The 16531-nt window shown below is 36.7% G+C and overlaps 2 protein-coding genes across 4 annotated transcripts; one reads left to right on the forward strand and one right to left on the reverse strand.

Annotated features, from left to right (window-relative positions):
- Positions 1 to 3125, reverse strand: Set8 (SET domain containing 8). Of its 2 annotated transcripts, none has more exons than XM_083042532.1 (6): positions 2801 to 3125; positions 1894 to 2099; positions 1639 to 1774; positions 1203 to 1555; positions 942 to 1132; positions 1 to 826 (listed from the first exon to the last, which is right to left on the reverse strand). In XM_083042532.1, the coding sequence occupies exons 1-6, from the start codon at positions 2862 to 2864 to the stop codon at positions 616 to 618; spliced, it is 1161 nt and encodes a 386-aa protein (XP_082898658.1). In that variant the 5' UTR covers positions 2865 to 3125; the 3' UTR covers positions 1 to 615. The 2 variants fall into 2 exon arrangements, with proteins under 2 accessions (XP_082898658.1, XP_082898659.1); XM_083042533.1 differs by lacking the exon at positions 2801 to 3125 and adding an exon at positions 2443 to 2742.
- Positions 3126 to 4242: 1117 nt separating this feature from the next.
- Positions 4243 to 15453, forward strand: Sno (Protein strawberry notch). 2 transcript variants are annotated; one of them, XM_083041656.1, is made up of 17 exons: positions 4243 to 4413; positions 5953 to 6043; positions 6183 to 6290; positions 6380 to 6607; positions 7018 to 7140; positions 7231 to 7368; positions 7442 to 7809; positions 7996 to 8248; positions 8351 to 8676; positions 8756 to 9036; positions 9791 to 10155; positions 10268 to 10712; positions 11387 to 11770; positions 11959 to 12525; positions 12653 to 12969; positions 13748 to 13868; positions 14011 to 15453. In XM_083041656.1, exons 1-16 carry the CDS (start codon positions 4411 to 4413, stop codon positions 13852 to 13854), a joined length of 4104 nt encoding a protein of 1367 aa, XP_082897782.1. In that variant the 5' UTR covers positions 4243 to 4410; the 3' UTR covers positions 13855 to 13868; positions 14011 to 15453. The 2 variants fall into 2 exon arrangements, with proteins under 2 accessions (XP_082897782.1, XP_082897781.1); XM_083041655.1 differs by lacking the exon at positions 4243 to 4413 and adding an exon at positions 4982 to 5369.
- The last annotated feature ends 1078 nt before the right edge of the window (positions 15454 to 16531 follow it).

The following is a 16531-nucleotide window of genomic DNA, read 5'->3' on the forward strand; positions in this document are numbered from 1 at the left end:
TTTCTTTTTTTTTTTTTTTTTTTTTTTTTTTTAAGAGAAAAGCGGAGAACATATATTCATACACACACACATACACACACCATATCACAAATGCTTCAACCAGGAACTAGATGAAGCACTTTGTCATAATTCATTATAATTTAAAGAGCAAATACGAAATTTCCAATTTAATTGGTAATACTGTTTTATGTTAAACATTGAATGACAACAAAAATATATACTTTTAAAAACCATTAATCAAATCTGATAACAATAAGAATTTGGTCTGATGATATATTATGCATTGAGGAAGCTCATTACAATGATCAAATATCATCATTTTTCATTTTTGATGTAAGATGAGCTAAATTATTAACAATTATTATAACTCCTTCTTTACATTCAAGCAAATTAATTTCGTAAAGTGTAAAAAGAAGTATTTGGAATTCACTAGCTTAAAAGCATTTTGCAAAATTGCATATCCAATTCCTACGCTGCAATTTTGTTTTTGAAGACACAATTTGTACACAATTCAGCATATACATAGTCTATATATAAAATTCCTTCATAGGAGGAACATAAATAAGAATATTTCTTTTACAATGTAATGTTGTATAAATAATGAAATAGAAAGTGCTATAATGCCAACCATGGATGATTACGAATAGATTCGCGACTTCGATCTCCGTAGTCGTATGAAATCTCCACACCTATCGGTATATCTTCTTTCGCTGTAAGTACAAGATGCGGTGTCGAACTGACTTCGACGATTCGCGCAACCAAATTGCCGTTTCGCGAATGGTTGACCAATCGGCCCAATTTATCACTCTCTGCTGTAGCGTCGACACTGAAAATTATATATATATCATAACATTTGTGCTTTTTCTATTTTAATTAAAATTATTATACAATATTTTCGCATAAAGAATAATTATTTCATCGAAATCTAAAAATTTTCTTACCAATACTGCTGATTACGATGTTGAAAGTAATACATGTAGCATCCAGTGTTTTGATCTTGCGCGTATATTTGTTCAAGCTCTTTCGCTTTCCCCTGATTAATCAGTTCGCCGATATATTCAACTACAAATTCGCCTTTAGCAAATTCTCGCGTTGTTACGACACCACGACCTTTACCCGGAAAACATCTCGCCTGTAATAGGAAATAAATTGTAACATATTTGCAGAATTATTTGATAAAAATTCTTTATACAGATTCTTACCTCTAAGCCTTCCTCTACTTGACAAAGTACTTTATTTTCTAAATCACGTTGTTTCTCCTCTAATACAACCTTCTTGCTTTTTCTGACACTACGACGTACTGGAAAGTAGTCAGTAATCGAATGATTTGTTTCAGTGCCCCGCGGCTTGAGTGAACGATGATTGGATTGATTGGACACTTCTTTTTTACGTCCACGTGAGGCAGGTTTTTTTATAACTTGCAATGGGCTAAGTAATGTAATCACAGATTGCTTTTCGTTGGTAGTAATTGTAGCTTTTTCATTTAAATCTTCCGATGGCATATTTATTCTATGCGGTGTAGATGGCCCATGAATTGGAACAGCCACCGGTGTTTCTAAGATAAAAGTTTTTATATATCATAAATTGGATTAAAAAGAGAATAACCAAATATGATATGGAGATTTATATGATTTATACCATCAGTTTTGAATTGTTCTACATCAGAGATAACCTTATTTTTTGCATTTTCACAGGTTGAAACTTGCGCATTTCCAAAAAAATAATGGGTAAGTGACTTGGAACATTTCCCCTTCGTAACTTCCATATTTGAATTCTGAAGCAAATAAAATAATGCTGCAGTGATTTCACAGTAACCGTTATATATTTACATGCATATTTATAAAAATGCAATTATATTTAAAAGATATATAGATTTTAGCGCACAATACTTACTTGATAAGAATGAATTGTGTTTGTAGAGGTTTTATGTGTTTCCAATATCGATTGTGGTTTAATTACATTAAACCAATCTGACACAGTTTTACTGTCAATGTCAAATAATTTACTCTCTTTTTTCACAGGTGAGTTTACATCTTCACTTTGCACAGGCAAAGATACAGTCTTTGTTACATTTTTTTCTAGATCATGTTTCCGCCTTCCTGTGTAAACCATTATTTATATTATTTTTTTTTTTAAATTGAGAACGCAATGTATAATATATATTATATTATTAAATAACTATGTAAAATATGTATATAAAACATTGCTATGTATTATTATATACAAATAATATTAAAATACAAATATTAATATGTATTAATGTAAGCCACTAAATATATACAAATACAATTGCTAATTTAACAAAAATAAAATTGTATATAAAAAAATAAAAGTTGTATAACAAAGTTGTATAATTTTAAGATTGTGAAAATTCTAAAAAAAAAAAAGAAAAATCACAAATCCATAAAAAATCTCGCATTTCTACACAAATTGCCAACTGACTTCGACCATCATACTCCATATTAAATTAGAGCCTAACCCAAGTGCTCTAGCCTAGGTTCTAGCGAAAATCGCGAACTGCAGCTTAACGAAGACCATCGTCGACGGAACAATCCGACAATAGAAACAACCGTCTCGCGTTTAAGAAACTAGGCTCGAGGCGTCTCGGAAAGGAGAGACGTCGCGATGGAAAGTCGAGAGGCGTCGAGGGACATAAAGTCGCGGGGGCGTCTCTACGACAGCGTTCAAAATGGAGCAAGAGCGAGAGAGGAAGGAGATAGATCGGGCCATCGAAACATAACCTACCAGCGAACCGGTGCGAAATGCTGAGTGAAAATGTCCAAGCCCGACGTATCCTTACCTTTGACGACGTTCTCCGCGCGGTTTCCCACACGGTGGGACGACGCCCGGGTCGTTCTGTACATGATAAATCACTGTCCGAGTCTCGGACGGATGGCAGCGAAAACGGCAGCAGTTAACGGTTGGCAGCTACGGCGAAGCGAGGCGATAAAAACTCGCGACGCGTCTCGTCTCGTCGACGTGCGAATGTCGGCCTCGCGGAGCCGCTTCCTCTTACTTTTACCAACGACAAGCCGCGTAGCCGAGGAATTCAGATTATAATTTCTTTCTCTCTACAGGAAGACGTCTAAATTAATACAAGCAAGCTACGCGCCGGATGTGCCGCCATATTGCAAGCAACCGTCGACGTCCAATCAGACGCGGCGGAAATTATAATGCTCTTTTATCCGCATATGATCTTTCGGAATATGACGCGAAATTATCGCGCGACATAGTAGTTCGCGCGACGACCGCGAGGCGGCGCAGGCGGCGACTCGCGCATGCGCGGGAGCGCGCATGCGCGTACAGCTGGCTGCTAATCGGAGCACCGCTCGCCGATCGATTGCCGCACTCTCGAGCGTCAACGTTATTATTTTTTAGACGAATTTATCGGCGATCGCGTCGCCCTGAGCCACGTATTCGCGAGATGCTTTGATCGCCGAAGCGACCGCAAATGCCGGATTTCGATCGGCGACGCCGAAATGCGCGATCGAACGCTTCTAACGGGCGTTCGCGCCAATTCCGCTCGACGCCGGGTTCTTTTCTTTTTAGCGCGAATACTTTAAATCATCTAACGATCAGCGCCGCACGCAGGCGGCGACGTTGCCAAATTTACGACATCCGTCGCCATTTCTCATATGTAACCCGGGATTACGTAATATTACGTGATACGCGATATCGCTTTGCTAAAGACCGCCGTGAATCGGGTTTCGCGGTTTTAATTAAACGAGCTCGGTGGATAATGAACGCTGATATTATCGATCTAGAATAATAAAGAGAGCGTTAACAATTTCTTCTCGATTATTCGATGTAATACGTGGTTTAGCCTAAAATGCGATAACAATTTTACAATTTATAATCGTCCTAATATATCTTACGTTTATATATACTATCTGCAACAGTGGATAAAAGTATTTTTCTTATTATTGTTTAATATTTCGTGGCATAAATTAATTAATATAATTATTATTAATTTTTTGTGTTTTGAATAAATGTAAACAAATTTTATATACAATATATATATATTTTTTTTTTATTGGGAATAAAATAAAATAAATACAACAAATACATTTATTGACATATGTAATATAATTCATGCATGATTGAATTATCGTTTCTCGTTCTGACCGACAGAGAGCGCGAGAATTCTCATGCGGTTAGCCATCTTTGATAGCATCTTGTCGATGACTGTATAGAGGCAGCTTCGTACGTCGTCTGGTGCTGCAGTCGCATTGCGATCGTGGATACATGCGAGTGTGAACAAACAAGTGAGCGTGAAAAACATCATCGAGGAAAGAAAAACTAACTTTAATCGCCGCTCGACCTTTCACTCATCGCATCGACGATTTTACACATCGCTTTATTATCGCGGTGCTAAAGACGTCTTAGATTTTGGATTCGTGCGCTTAAAAAATGGTACGTATACACAACGTTGAGTAAACCACGTTGATGAATAACTCACGAGTCCGAAAAAATTGCATTTTTCATTTCGCAACGACCTTACATTCTCGTATAAATTCGCCTTATATTATATTATCGCGATTATTTGCGATTATTGAAAAAAGAAACGTGTTGATCGCAAACTTCCGGAACTCCGGGGTTCCTTCCTATCTTGTTTAAAAATTCCGCGGGTGCGGGAGGGAGGGTGACATCGAAAGAGCATTCAATTACGGAAACTCGGATCTCCGATGACGTTCCCGGCTTTTTTTCTCCTCGCCGAGCGAGGAGAAAACCGAACGGGGCGGGGGCGGCGCGAAAAAACGAATCTCGCGCTGATCGGCGGCGATCAAACGTCGCGAAAACGCGGCAATTTTTTGGCTCGCCGCGCGCCCTACGAATCTGCCCTTATATTCGCCGGACATCCGGCAACAGCGCGTCGTCCGGCCGACAGCGCCGCTCCGCGGCGGCGGCGCGAAACGTCACCCGAGCGGGCGCGTGTGTTTTTGTACTCTCGTTGGTCGCGTGGGTGGGGGGGAGGAGCGGAAGAGGGGGGACCAATATGGCGGCAGCCGAGCGAACGCGCTCACGACGTGAATCGCGCGCTCCCTTATCGACGACGGTCGCGTGAGATGGCCCGGCTCGTGTCAACGTCGGTCTCGCAGCTCGCGTAGGACGCATCGTCGCCAACTCCTGGGGATCGTCACCGCCGGCGATGTTTCTAGCTTGATGCGACACGCGCTGCTTCTCGATCCTCCTCCGATCGGGCCGAAAAAAATCGCCTCGCGGGGGCCCGCGTATCCCGATTCCAGGAATACCAGTAGCGTGTCCACGCGCTCTAAGGAACTGTCCTTGTCTCTGTCGCCCTAGCACCGGCGCACGTCGTGACGAGATATACGCATACGAGATCCTCGCAACATACTTCGTTTGTCATGGTGGGTTTTTATTCTCGATGCACAAAGGTCGAAATAAAAAATGTAAAGATAGGGAGAGAGAGAGAGAGACGGAGATATATTTTTAAAGAGTACGATGAAAGGGCACGCGCTTCTCTCCTATCAAGGATTAGCGCGTATCTTGTTTGCTTCGTCTATATAGACTAACCTAAAGGCTTGTAAGACATGCCCTTTTTTTTGTTCTTTCGCGCCGAACAAGCGCGTTCCGTCGAGCTATCACGCTATCGGAATTGTAAATGATATTGCATTATAATAAATTTGAGAGATATTTTATTACTTTAAATTTATACATTTATATATGACGCATGCTTGACAAAAAATGTTACTTGAGAAACAATTTTTAATTATTCTTATATATGTATTTATTCTTCATTTTGAGTTTTTTTTTTTATGTCTAAATTGCAGACCATACATTTTTAATTGAGATGATTAAATATTTCCTGTGATTGCAGATAGATTATAGAGTGCTTTATAGATGCTTTTAATTTAACATTGCGTCTGATTTGATATTTGCTTTTACGATTTATCAAATGATATCTGTTGATCGTAATATATATTTTTGTAGGCAACAAAAAAGTACGACGATGGAGTGAGTGATGATACTAGCGGGAGTGACTTTGATGATGAAGAAGATCCTGATAAAATTGAAGTACCTGGTAAATTATAAACATATATATACACACACACACACACATACATATATATACTTTAATGTAATAAAATTTGTCAAAGACTTAGCATTTTATACAAGTTGCTATTTTTTACACAAATTAAGAAATGTTTTAAAACATTTAGGTGGAGGTAAAGATCTTGCAACCGCCGCTGGAATTGCTAATATCAAAGATGAAAAGCCTACAGATTTGCCAGCAAGTCCTTTGGAAAAAACACAAGGGGCATTAACTGGTAAATTATATATAATATTTAAAGGCAGATTTTTTATTAGGTTTTCTATTATTTCAATATTACCTATCTTTTCTAAAAATTATTTTTAGAATTAAACCAAAAATTTGGCAACAAAATTCCTGGAGGATTAGTAACAAAGACTGCAACACCAGGTTATGAAATGGTGCGTGTAGGAGGTTCTCAAGGCAATCCGCCAGGTTTTATGAACTCAAACCAAATGAATCAACTTAATCAATTAGCAGCTGGTGGATATGGTGGTTTCCCACCAGGATTAGCTTCTCTCGCAGGATTTAACCCTGCTGCTTTTCTTCAACCAAGTAAGTTTACTTTTAAACTTTAAAATCATTTTATTATATTAACCGAGATGAAAAATTTTACATGAAAATAAATTTTCTTCTCATGACTTAATTTTTAAAGACTTTGTTTTGCGTAAAAGTATGTATGAATATCACCTGTGTACATACATGACTGACATAAATTATCAAGTTTTCTTAATATAATATTTATTTTATGTTATTCTGACTTTAATTACTATTCTGCGTGTTAAATAAGATAATTTTTTTTGTGTCTATTATATTTTATTATAAAAATAATATATTGAGGGATTAGATGTATATTCACGAAATGTGAATATTGTATTTATAAATATATTTTTGTGATAAATGAATTAATAGCTAATTAAAATTGCAATAATATCATTTATATATTCGTACTAATTATTCCTTAGACATGGATATGAATGCTTTAATGGGCAGCTTTATGGGTATGCCTGGGATGAACATGGGAATGAATCCATTCATTCAGCTGCTTAATCAAAGCGGAATTAATCCCAATTGGTCAGGCCTTTCAGGTATTTACAATATGCTGATAAAAATGCTCGGCTGTTATAAAAAAGCATAATTCAAGAAGCAAATTCATACTATTTGTAATTTTATTATAGGAAAGACTGTATCACAGATGTGGATGAATTCAGGTGATCCAACAAAAATGATGCAACCAAATATACCGGAAGAGGAAGAAGTAGATGATGAAGATATGGGTGTCGCTGAGACTTATGCAGACTATATGCCGACGAAACGTATGTATTAATGTTTATCATATTTTTCTTTTTTCACAGCTTTCTTTCAATTAAAATCTCTAATAATTAACAGTCAAGCTCGGACGAAAGCATCCGGATCCGGTTGTCGAAACAGCATCCTTGTCGAGCGTCGAGCCAACAGATGTTTGGTACAAAGTATCTATACCAGAGGAATCGATACGATCCGGCGCGCTATCTGCGCTTCAACTCGAATCTATCACGTACACTTCTCAACAGCACGAGCATCTGCTACCCGATGGTACACGTGCCGGATTTCTCATCGGCGACGGTGCGGGTGTCGGCAAAGGCAGAACTATAGCCGGCATAATATATGAGAATTATTTGAAAAGCCGAAAACGTGCCATTTGGGTATCAGTGTCGAATGATCTCAAATACGACGCCGAACGCGATTTAAAGGATATAGGTGCATCTAAAATCGAAGTATGTATCTTCTTTTTGTTTCAAATTATGTTCAATATAATATATGTATATCGTTAAAAATATTATTGATAGTTAAAGTTCTAATTTTGTCTTCTGCAATCAATATTACATATATTTTAATTTTATTAAACACGTTTACAGACAAGTAATATAAAACACAATTACAATGAATAAAACTATTTGCAGGTACATGCCCTGAATAAATTCAAATATGCGAAAATCTCATCAGCTGTAAATGGCAATGTGAAAAAAGGCGTGATCTTCAGCACATACTCTGCATTAATTGGCGAATCGTCACAGAGTGGTGGGAAATACAAGAGCCGGTTGAAGCAGCTGTTGCAATGGTGCGGTGAAGATTTCGACGGTCTGATAATTTTCGACGAATGTCACCGTGCGAAAAATTTGTGCCCCACCGGAAGTTCAAAACCTACAAAGACAGGTTAAGAAATAAACTTTGATGCACCTACATTGTTTAAAGTTAAAGTATCTACACGAATTACTTCATTTTATCGATAAAAAATTAAATTGAAATTTTTCGCAGGTTTAACGGTCTTGGAAATACAGAATAAACTTCCAAAGGCTAGAGTCGTCTATGCCAGCGCGACCGGCGCTTCCGAACCTCGTAACATGGCCTACATGGTGCGACTAGGCATGTGGGGCGAAGGCACGCCCTTCCCGGAGTTTACCGATTTCATCGCCGCCGTAGAAAAGCGCGGTGTCGGCGCGATGGAGATCGTAGCGATGGACATGAAACTGCGCGGTATGTATATAGCTCGGCAATTGAGTTTCCACGGTGTTGCCTTCAAGATCGAAGAGGTACCTCTTTCCAAGGATTTCACGAAGGTCTACGATCATTCGGTGCGATTGGTGAGTTTCATCGCGTGCTAAAGTATAAGCTTTTACAGATTGTTTTCGAAATATTCTCACAATCCGCACTTCGATCTAGTGGGTAGAAGCGATGCAAAGATTTCAAGAAGCGGCGGAACTGATAGACGCGGAGAATCGTATGAAGAAGACAATGTGGGGTCAATTTTGGTCGTCGCATCAGCGCTTTTTCAAGTATCTCTGTATCGCCGCAAAGGTGAAGCACGCAGTGTCTGTGGCTCGCGAGGCTGTTAAATGCGGCAAGTGCGTAGTGATTGGTCTGCAGTCTACCGGCGAGGCGCGTACCTTGGAGCAGTTGGAACGGGATGACGGTGAACTCAGCGATTTCGTGTCTACTGCAAAGTCAGTAACATTTTATACAAATACGTAACGAGAAAAGAAATTATAATCAGAGTTACTCTTGGGAGAAACCTTGAAAATCTGGTATTCTCAGGAAATTTGATTGGGATTCAGGGAATTTTTTTTTAAATTGCCTCTAACAATTTTATTATTTAGTACAGTTAAGAAACATATGTCTATCATATCTTGACAATATTTAAGTTTTTTATTAAAATTTTATGTGATTTTTTTATTGATCTATTTTTAGTATCAAAGATCTTTAAGTTTCATAGAAAATTGTTCAATTTTTTAATATTTATTAATAAATTAGTACTCCTTATTTTTTAAATAAATATTTAAATAAATAATAATTTTTAATAAATAATTTTAATGAATTAGTATTCCTTAAGACGTTTATTATAATAAATTATTTTTTGTTTTATATTTTTATCTTATATTTTTGCATATATTTTTAGCGTTTAGATATAGTGATATATCGTTATTGTCTAAATTAATTTTACAATTAATAATAAGTCAATATTAAATGCTAGAAAAATTTTTGAAACACTCTTGCGTATGAATAGGAAATATTACAAAACGCACACAATAAAGAAACCTTATTTTAAAAAGATGCATCTACAAATTTTCTTATTTTACTACTTATTTTACTTTAATTTAATTTTTAATGAAAATAAAAAATCAGGAAATTGAGTAGACACATGTATAATATAAATTAGTGATTTCGATATCTAATAACTGATAATTTCGACATTTACAGAGGTGTTTTGCAAACGCTAGTGGAGAAACACTTTCCGGCACCAGATCGTAATCGCATTCAACGCCTTCTCGGTCTAGAACCACCAAAGCTTAAATTAGAAGACGATGACATGGATGGTGCTGGTGGTTCTGCGGGTGGTAGTAAAAGGAAACCAATCCGGCAAGCAGCGCAGCGTGCGTCGAAAAAAGTGCGCGCTTGGTCGTCAGAAGAGGAGATCTCGGAGGAGGATAGGAACGGCGCTCATAGTTCCGGTTCGGAGTTTAAATTAAGTGGTAGCGAGAGCGAAGACGATCATCATACCGATGAAGAGAGCAACGTCAGTTCCGATTTTAATCCGTTCTTCAGCGACAGCGATTCTGATACCGGTAATTCTGCACAAACTTTTTATCTCGTAATCTATTTTCTTCTTTATTTTGATTTTTTTTTAACATGTATGTAATCGCAGCAAAATTTCACAATTACTTTTTACGTCTTTAGATCCTTGGGACAGGCGAAAGAAAAAGGGCAAGAAGCAGAAGAAACCGGCGAAGAAACGTTTGAGCACGCAAGATAAAATCCAGTCGATGCTAGTGCATAAGCAATCCAGCAATAGAAATAAACGCAATGGCGACACAGCGGTGAGCAGCAATATTAGTGCCATGGGCGGAGGTGTCCCCCATAATCAGGCTCCGCCTAGAGACGCTATCGAGAGAGCTTGTAGTATGAAGGAAGAGTTATTATCGCAAATAGAGATTCTTGGCGAGCGATTGCCACCAAACACGCTAGATCAATTGATAGACGAGCTTGGTGGACCAGAGAATGTTGCGGAGATGACGGGTAGAAAAGGTCGCGTCGTACAAACGGAGGATGGTGCAATACAATACGAGTCCAGATCGGAAGTAGATGTTCCTTTGGAAACCCTCAATCTGACGGAGAAGCAGAGGTACGAGTGTTAAAAATTCTTATATAAGTATATATGTACTCCTACTAATTTACATATTAAGGCTCCTGGCTCCTTGCCGACCATGTCGAAATCGTGACGTCAGAGGCGAGAAAACACGCTAAAATTTCTTAGATGCCATTTCGAAATAAAAAAAAGATTTCGATGAAACAGCACTTCAGATGGCTTTAGCACACTCTTAAAAAACCCCGAAAACTATCCTTTCCCCTTTATAATCAATCGACAGCTGTAAAATGTAATATTATGAAGCCCAGTCCGTCTGGTCTTTGCACATGCGCAGTCATTCCGCATGTCAAAGTCTGATATCTCGATCATTTTACAGATGTTGATTGATTATAAAGGGAAAAGGATAGTTTTCGAGGTTTTTTAAGAGTGTGCTAAAGCCATCTGAAGTGCTGTTTAATCGAAATATCTTTTCATTAAAAAATGGCATCTAAGAATTTTCAGCGTGTGCTTTCTCGCCTCTGACGTCACAATCCAATATGGCTGCGGTGAGCACCCAGGAGCCTTAACTTTTAACGATTTGTAAAGAAATTTGGGATATTATTTCTTATAACAATCGCAACTTGTTAAATCTTTATGAATATGTCTACAGTTATTTCATTTATTTCGGTCAGATATTTTTAACTAACAATAAATATCGTTCTTGCGTACAGGTTTATGGATGGAGAGAAAACTGTAGCGATAATTTCCGAAGCTGCCAGCAGCGGTATATCATTACAGAGCGACAGACGAGCGAGGAATCAAATGCGACGTGTGCATATCACGCTCGAGTTACCGTGGAGCGCGGATAGAGCGATACAGCAGTTTGGACGAACGCATCGATCGAATCAGGTTAACGCGCCGGAGTATATATTTCTTATATCGGATTTGGCTGGAGAAAGGAGATTCGCCTCGATCGTTGCGAAGCGTCTAGAGAGTCTGGGTGCGCTAACGCACGGTGATCGTCGCGCGACAGAGACTCGGGATCTCTCGCAGTTTAATATCGACAACAAATACGGTCGCACAGCCCTAGAAGCGACGATGAAAACTATAATGGGGTTCGTATCAATCAAAATAATAATCTCGCAAGAAATGCAGAATATATATATTTATGTAATCTTACATAAAATTTATATAAAATATATTTATATAAAATATATTTATATAAAATTATATAAAATTTATATAAAATATAATAAAAATAAAAATAAAAAATATTTAAATAATCGGCAAATTATAATTTCAGGTACGAAGCGCCATTGGTACCGCCGCCTCAAGATTATCACGGGGATTTCTTCAAAGACGTGGCGGACGCGCTGGTGGGCGTCGGTTTGATTTGCAACAGCGAGAGTACGCCGGGTGTGCTGACGCTTGACAAAGACTACAACAACATGTCAAAGTTCCTGAATCGTATCCTCGGCATGCCGGTCGATCTGCAAAATCGTCTGTTCAAATATTTCACCGATACGCTCAACGCCATCGTCACGCAGGCTAAGAAGACCGGCCGGTTCGACATGGGTATCCTCGATCTCGGTACATCGGGCGAAAACGTCCACCGAGTACGACTGTATCGATTCCTGCGGAAACACGCGACCGGCAAAGCGCCAACGGAGTTGCACGTGGTTCATGTTGAACGTGGCATGAGTTGGTCCGAAGCCACGGACAAGTGCTCGGAATTAATCGGGACGAAAGAGGGTTTCTACCTGAGCCATCAAATCCGTAATGGCAAACAGACGGCCATTCTCGCAGTCGTGGTGGACAGTGGCAAGAAAAAGTCCGAGAGCAAGAAGGATCAACTTTATATGGTGTATAGGTATAGTTATTCACACACACACACGAAGCTTCACTATTTACAATAATTTAAATTGTATTATATAAATAGAATTGTGTTTATGCGTAGTCTTTGACATTATTGGAAACTATAAAATCATTTATTGTAGGCCCAACACTGGACTGCAGCTACGACAGGAGTCTCTAGGTGAATTAGAAAAGAAGTATAAGAAAGTTAGCGCCGACGAGGCGGAGCCACACTGGACGCAACAGTACGAGGCTTCCGTGAATACGTGTTCACACGCGTACTGGAGCGGAAATTGTAAAAACGCCACTCTCGGACTCATGGATTGCGAAGTGGGGTTAAGAAGACGTTCCTATAATGTATTAGCCGGTTCGGTTCTCAGCGTTTGGAGCCGCGTGGAGAACGTGCTCGCCGCACGATCCGGACATAATTCTAAGATGCAAGTTGTAAGGCTGCGAACGGGTAAGTCGACGATTAAAATATTCATAATCAGGGTGTATACTCCTGGGAAAAATGTGAAAACCTGGTATTCTCAGGGAATTTTGTTTTACCTTGAAGAATCAGGGAATTCTCACATTCTGGAATTTGATTGGAATTCAAGGAATCTTTTTAAAAAATTGCCATTTTGATAATTTTACTCTTATCTAGCATTTAAGAAACATATGTCTAACATATCTTTGCAATATTTAAGTTTTTTTTAAATATGATTTTTTCAAAATATCAAGATCTTATGTAAGTTTCATAGGAAATTGTTCAATTTTTTTTAATAGATAATATTTAAATAAATTAGTACTCCTTATTTATTTAATAAATAAATAAATAATAATTTAATAAATAATTTATTTAAATAAATTAGTATTTCTCAAGACATTTATACTAAATTATTTTTTGTTTTATATATTTATCTTTTATTTTTGCATATAATTTTAATGTTTAGATATAGTGATATATTGCACTTATTGTCCAAATTAATTTTACAATTAATAAATCAATATTAAATGTTAGAAAAACTGCACACTTGATAACTTTGGAATCGTATGAATAGAAAACATTAGAAAGCGCATGCAGCAAAGAAACTTATTTTAAAAAGCTGCATCTACAAATTTTATTTTACTTGGAATTTTAAACGAAAATATCTGGAAGATCAGGGAAATTTTTTACGAAATTTGAGTAGACACCCTGATAATGATTGTTCTAGTAAAACCTAAAAAAAACCGACTAATTTCTCTTTCTGTAACAGATGAAGGATTGAAGATTGTCGGGACGCTTATTCCAAAGTCTTGTATGGAAGCTTTGCGTCAAGCGCTTTCCTCCGACGCGGAAAACACGGAGGAATTGACGTTTTGAATGTTGAATCAAGGGTAAGACATCATATCGACAAGACTTAAATTATATATAATTATATATATAATTGTGTAACATAAAAGTACATAAATAATTCGTACATGTGAAATTATTCAATCCTTCAGTATTCTCGAGTTAATATCTAATTAATCATTTTAGAGGCGTGAATAGGACCAAGCAAGCTTGTCGGCACGAGTCTAATATGCCGCGACTTTAGAACAACCCCTCTTTTTCTTAAACCTTTTATTGGAGAACGCAATAAGAGGAATGCGAATTTATCAGGCGTATTACTGGAACCTTTGATGCGTCGAAAAATAGATTCCAGAGTGAATCTACTAGTCGCCGCTTTGCTGTCCGATGTTAACGAATACGAGCAAACGCTTCCATAATTAACCGACAAAGTCAAGACTACAACTTGCTGCTTACTTATTTGTCATGCAATCGTGAAAATTGTAGCATCCACCCGCCGTATACCAATGTAGATTTCTAAGTAGTTAGACCCCTCTTTTATTATTTTCTAGATATAGACATACGCGCCCTCCCCTTTCCCTCTCCTTGTTACGCCGAGAAGAGGAAGTTTTATTTTTTACGTCGTCGCCGTTACTTATAATATTTTCATCAATGAGATTTTTAGCGGACGTATAGTAGGGCGAACACAGATTCCATTCATTTCGGCTGTGCCCTAAAATAAACACGAGATGTGTAATTGGACAACGCATAGAGAACGCATTTCTCGCTTGAAAAGTGTGAAATTTAAAAACATACGATTCAAGACGCGTTCATTCAATTTATTTAAACTAGCCTATGGGCCGGTTTCACCATCTCCGATTAACTCAATCGACCGATTAAACTATATCTTTGTCTCTTTTCAGCTAAGTTCTTAAAAAGAGACAAGGATATAGTTTAATCGACCGATTGAGTTAATCAGAGATGGTGAAACCGGCCCTATGTACGCGAATTTTTTTAGCAACATTCGACGAGCGATTCTTTTCATCGGAACACAATGCCAATAGATATACTCAGTTAAAAATAATAACAGGATCAATTAATCGAAAATATCAAGACGATTTGATCCTCGTTAAGAAAACACAAATGTATACGCGATAGCTTTTTGAGTTTGTTCGTGTTAGCGTTTTTTATTTGATCGTTGAATCAATTGGAAAGAAGCAATTTTACACGTGTGCTACTACTACTTTACCGTTGCTACCATAATCACTATAAATTACTGCTAATATTAATATTAATGCTGCACACAGACACACACATACAATTACAAAACTATTAATATTATCTAGATGTAGGGAGACGAGGTAAACACTATACATTGTAAATGTGCTTATGTTTTTTCTTATTCTGTAGAACTTGAGAGACGCGACTCACACTATGCAAGTGCCAAGTTATACGTGTTCTCTCTTTTTTTTAAATTTTATTATTGTGACAAAAATTTGTTAAAGTGGATTTTCATTAACTATGTCAATTTTATCTTCTGTATTACTATGCGTAAGAAAAATTACATTTCCATATGTAAATGGGCAACTATTTATCTTAAGTTTAATACAAGTTATCAGTTTAAGCACATATTAAATATATTTATAACAAATATATATATAATATTATATATAAATATATATATATATATAAATATATATATATTATATATAAATATATATATAAATTATATATAATATATATAAATATATATATATATATATGTATTATATATATTTTATATATACATGCATGTGAAAGTAAAATTTATATTCTTTCGCACAAAATAGAATTTTATTTTTCTGGATATACAAATTAATATTTTTCTCTTGTTTGAATTTATATATTTGTTAGTAAAATTTTAATTGGTTCGTGAAACGTATTGAAATAAAACTTAAAGATATATGTATAATACTTCCGTGATGCTGTATATTTCAATGGATAGTGTAACTTTAATGATGAGATACTTTCTCATCATTAGAGAAATTATTTTAAGACAATGCCTCGTCTCTCAACGATCTCCATTTATAACTAATAGCCTTAAAAGAGGAAAAAAAAAGAAAAAAGAATTAGATCGAAATAACGTATACAGCCGATATATTTATATTCAAATGCATATACTAGTAACCAGTGCGGCCTGTATGTACACTGAATGTATGTAGATGTCTGTTTGTACGTCTGGACGAGTTTCGAACGAATGCGAAGTTCCGGAGAAGAATTAGTAATGATATAGGCCTCGCGATATATCCACCTTCTCTAATATGATAGAACTTCAAGATGCAGACTTTTAGAGCGTAGAGTACTGTCGAAACAGTTGTTAGAATCAATCCGTGATTAGAATCCTTATTTTAGTGATCTAATTCTTAAGAGCGTAATGCGTCTGATGAGTGAAAGAGATATTCATCATCATTCACCTGTTTCCACGGTTCTTTGTCTCGCAAGAATATAGAAACTTATATCTACACAAATAACTGCATTGCTTGCATCAAAGAAGATTAAAAAAAGAAAAACAACACATTTGATTATACAATATTTATAATATTTATATATTCTCGATTTATGATAATTTTTTCGCAATAATTAAAGAAAAAGAAAGGAAAATGCAATTTGTATCATAAATTTAAATCTCTCTTAGCTGCTATCAATTATTTGTAACATGTGATATTAATTATTATCACATTACTTTAACAAA

This window comes from Prenolepis imparis, unplaced genomic scaffold (genome assembly GCF_030444845.1).
Source record: "Prenolepis imparis isolate NDT839.2.m4 unplaced genomic scaffold, iyPreImpa1.0 SCAF_7, whole genome shotgun sequence".
Taxonomy (NCBI): domain Eukaryota; kingdom Metazoa; phylum Arthropoda; class Insecta; order Hymenoptera; family Formicidae; genus Prenolepis; species Prenolepis imparis.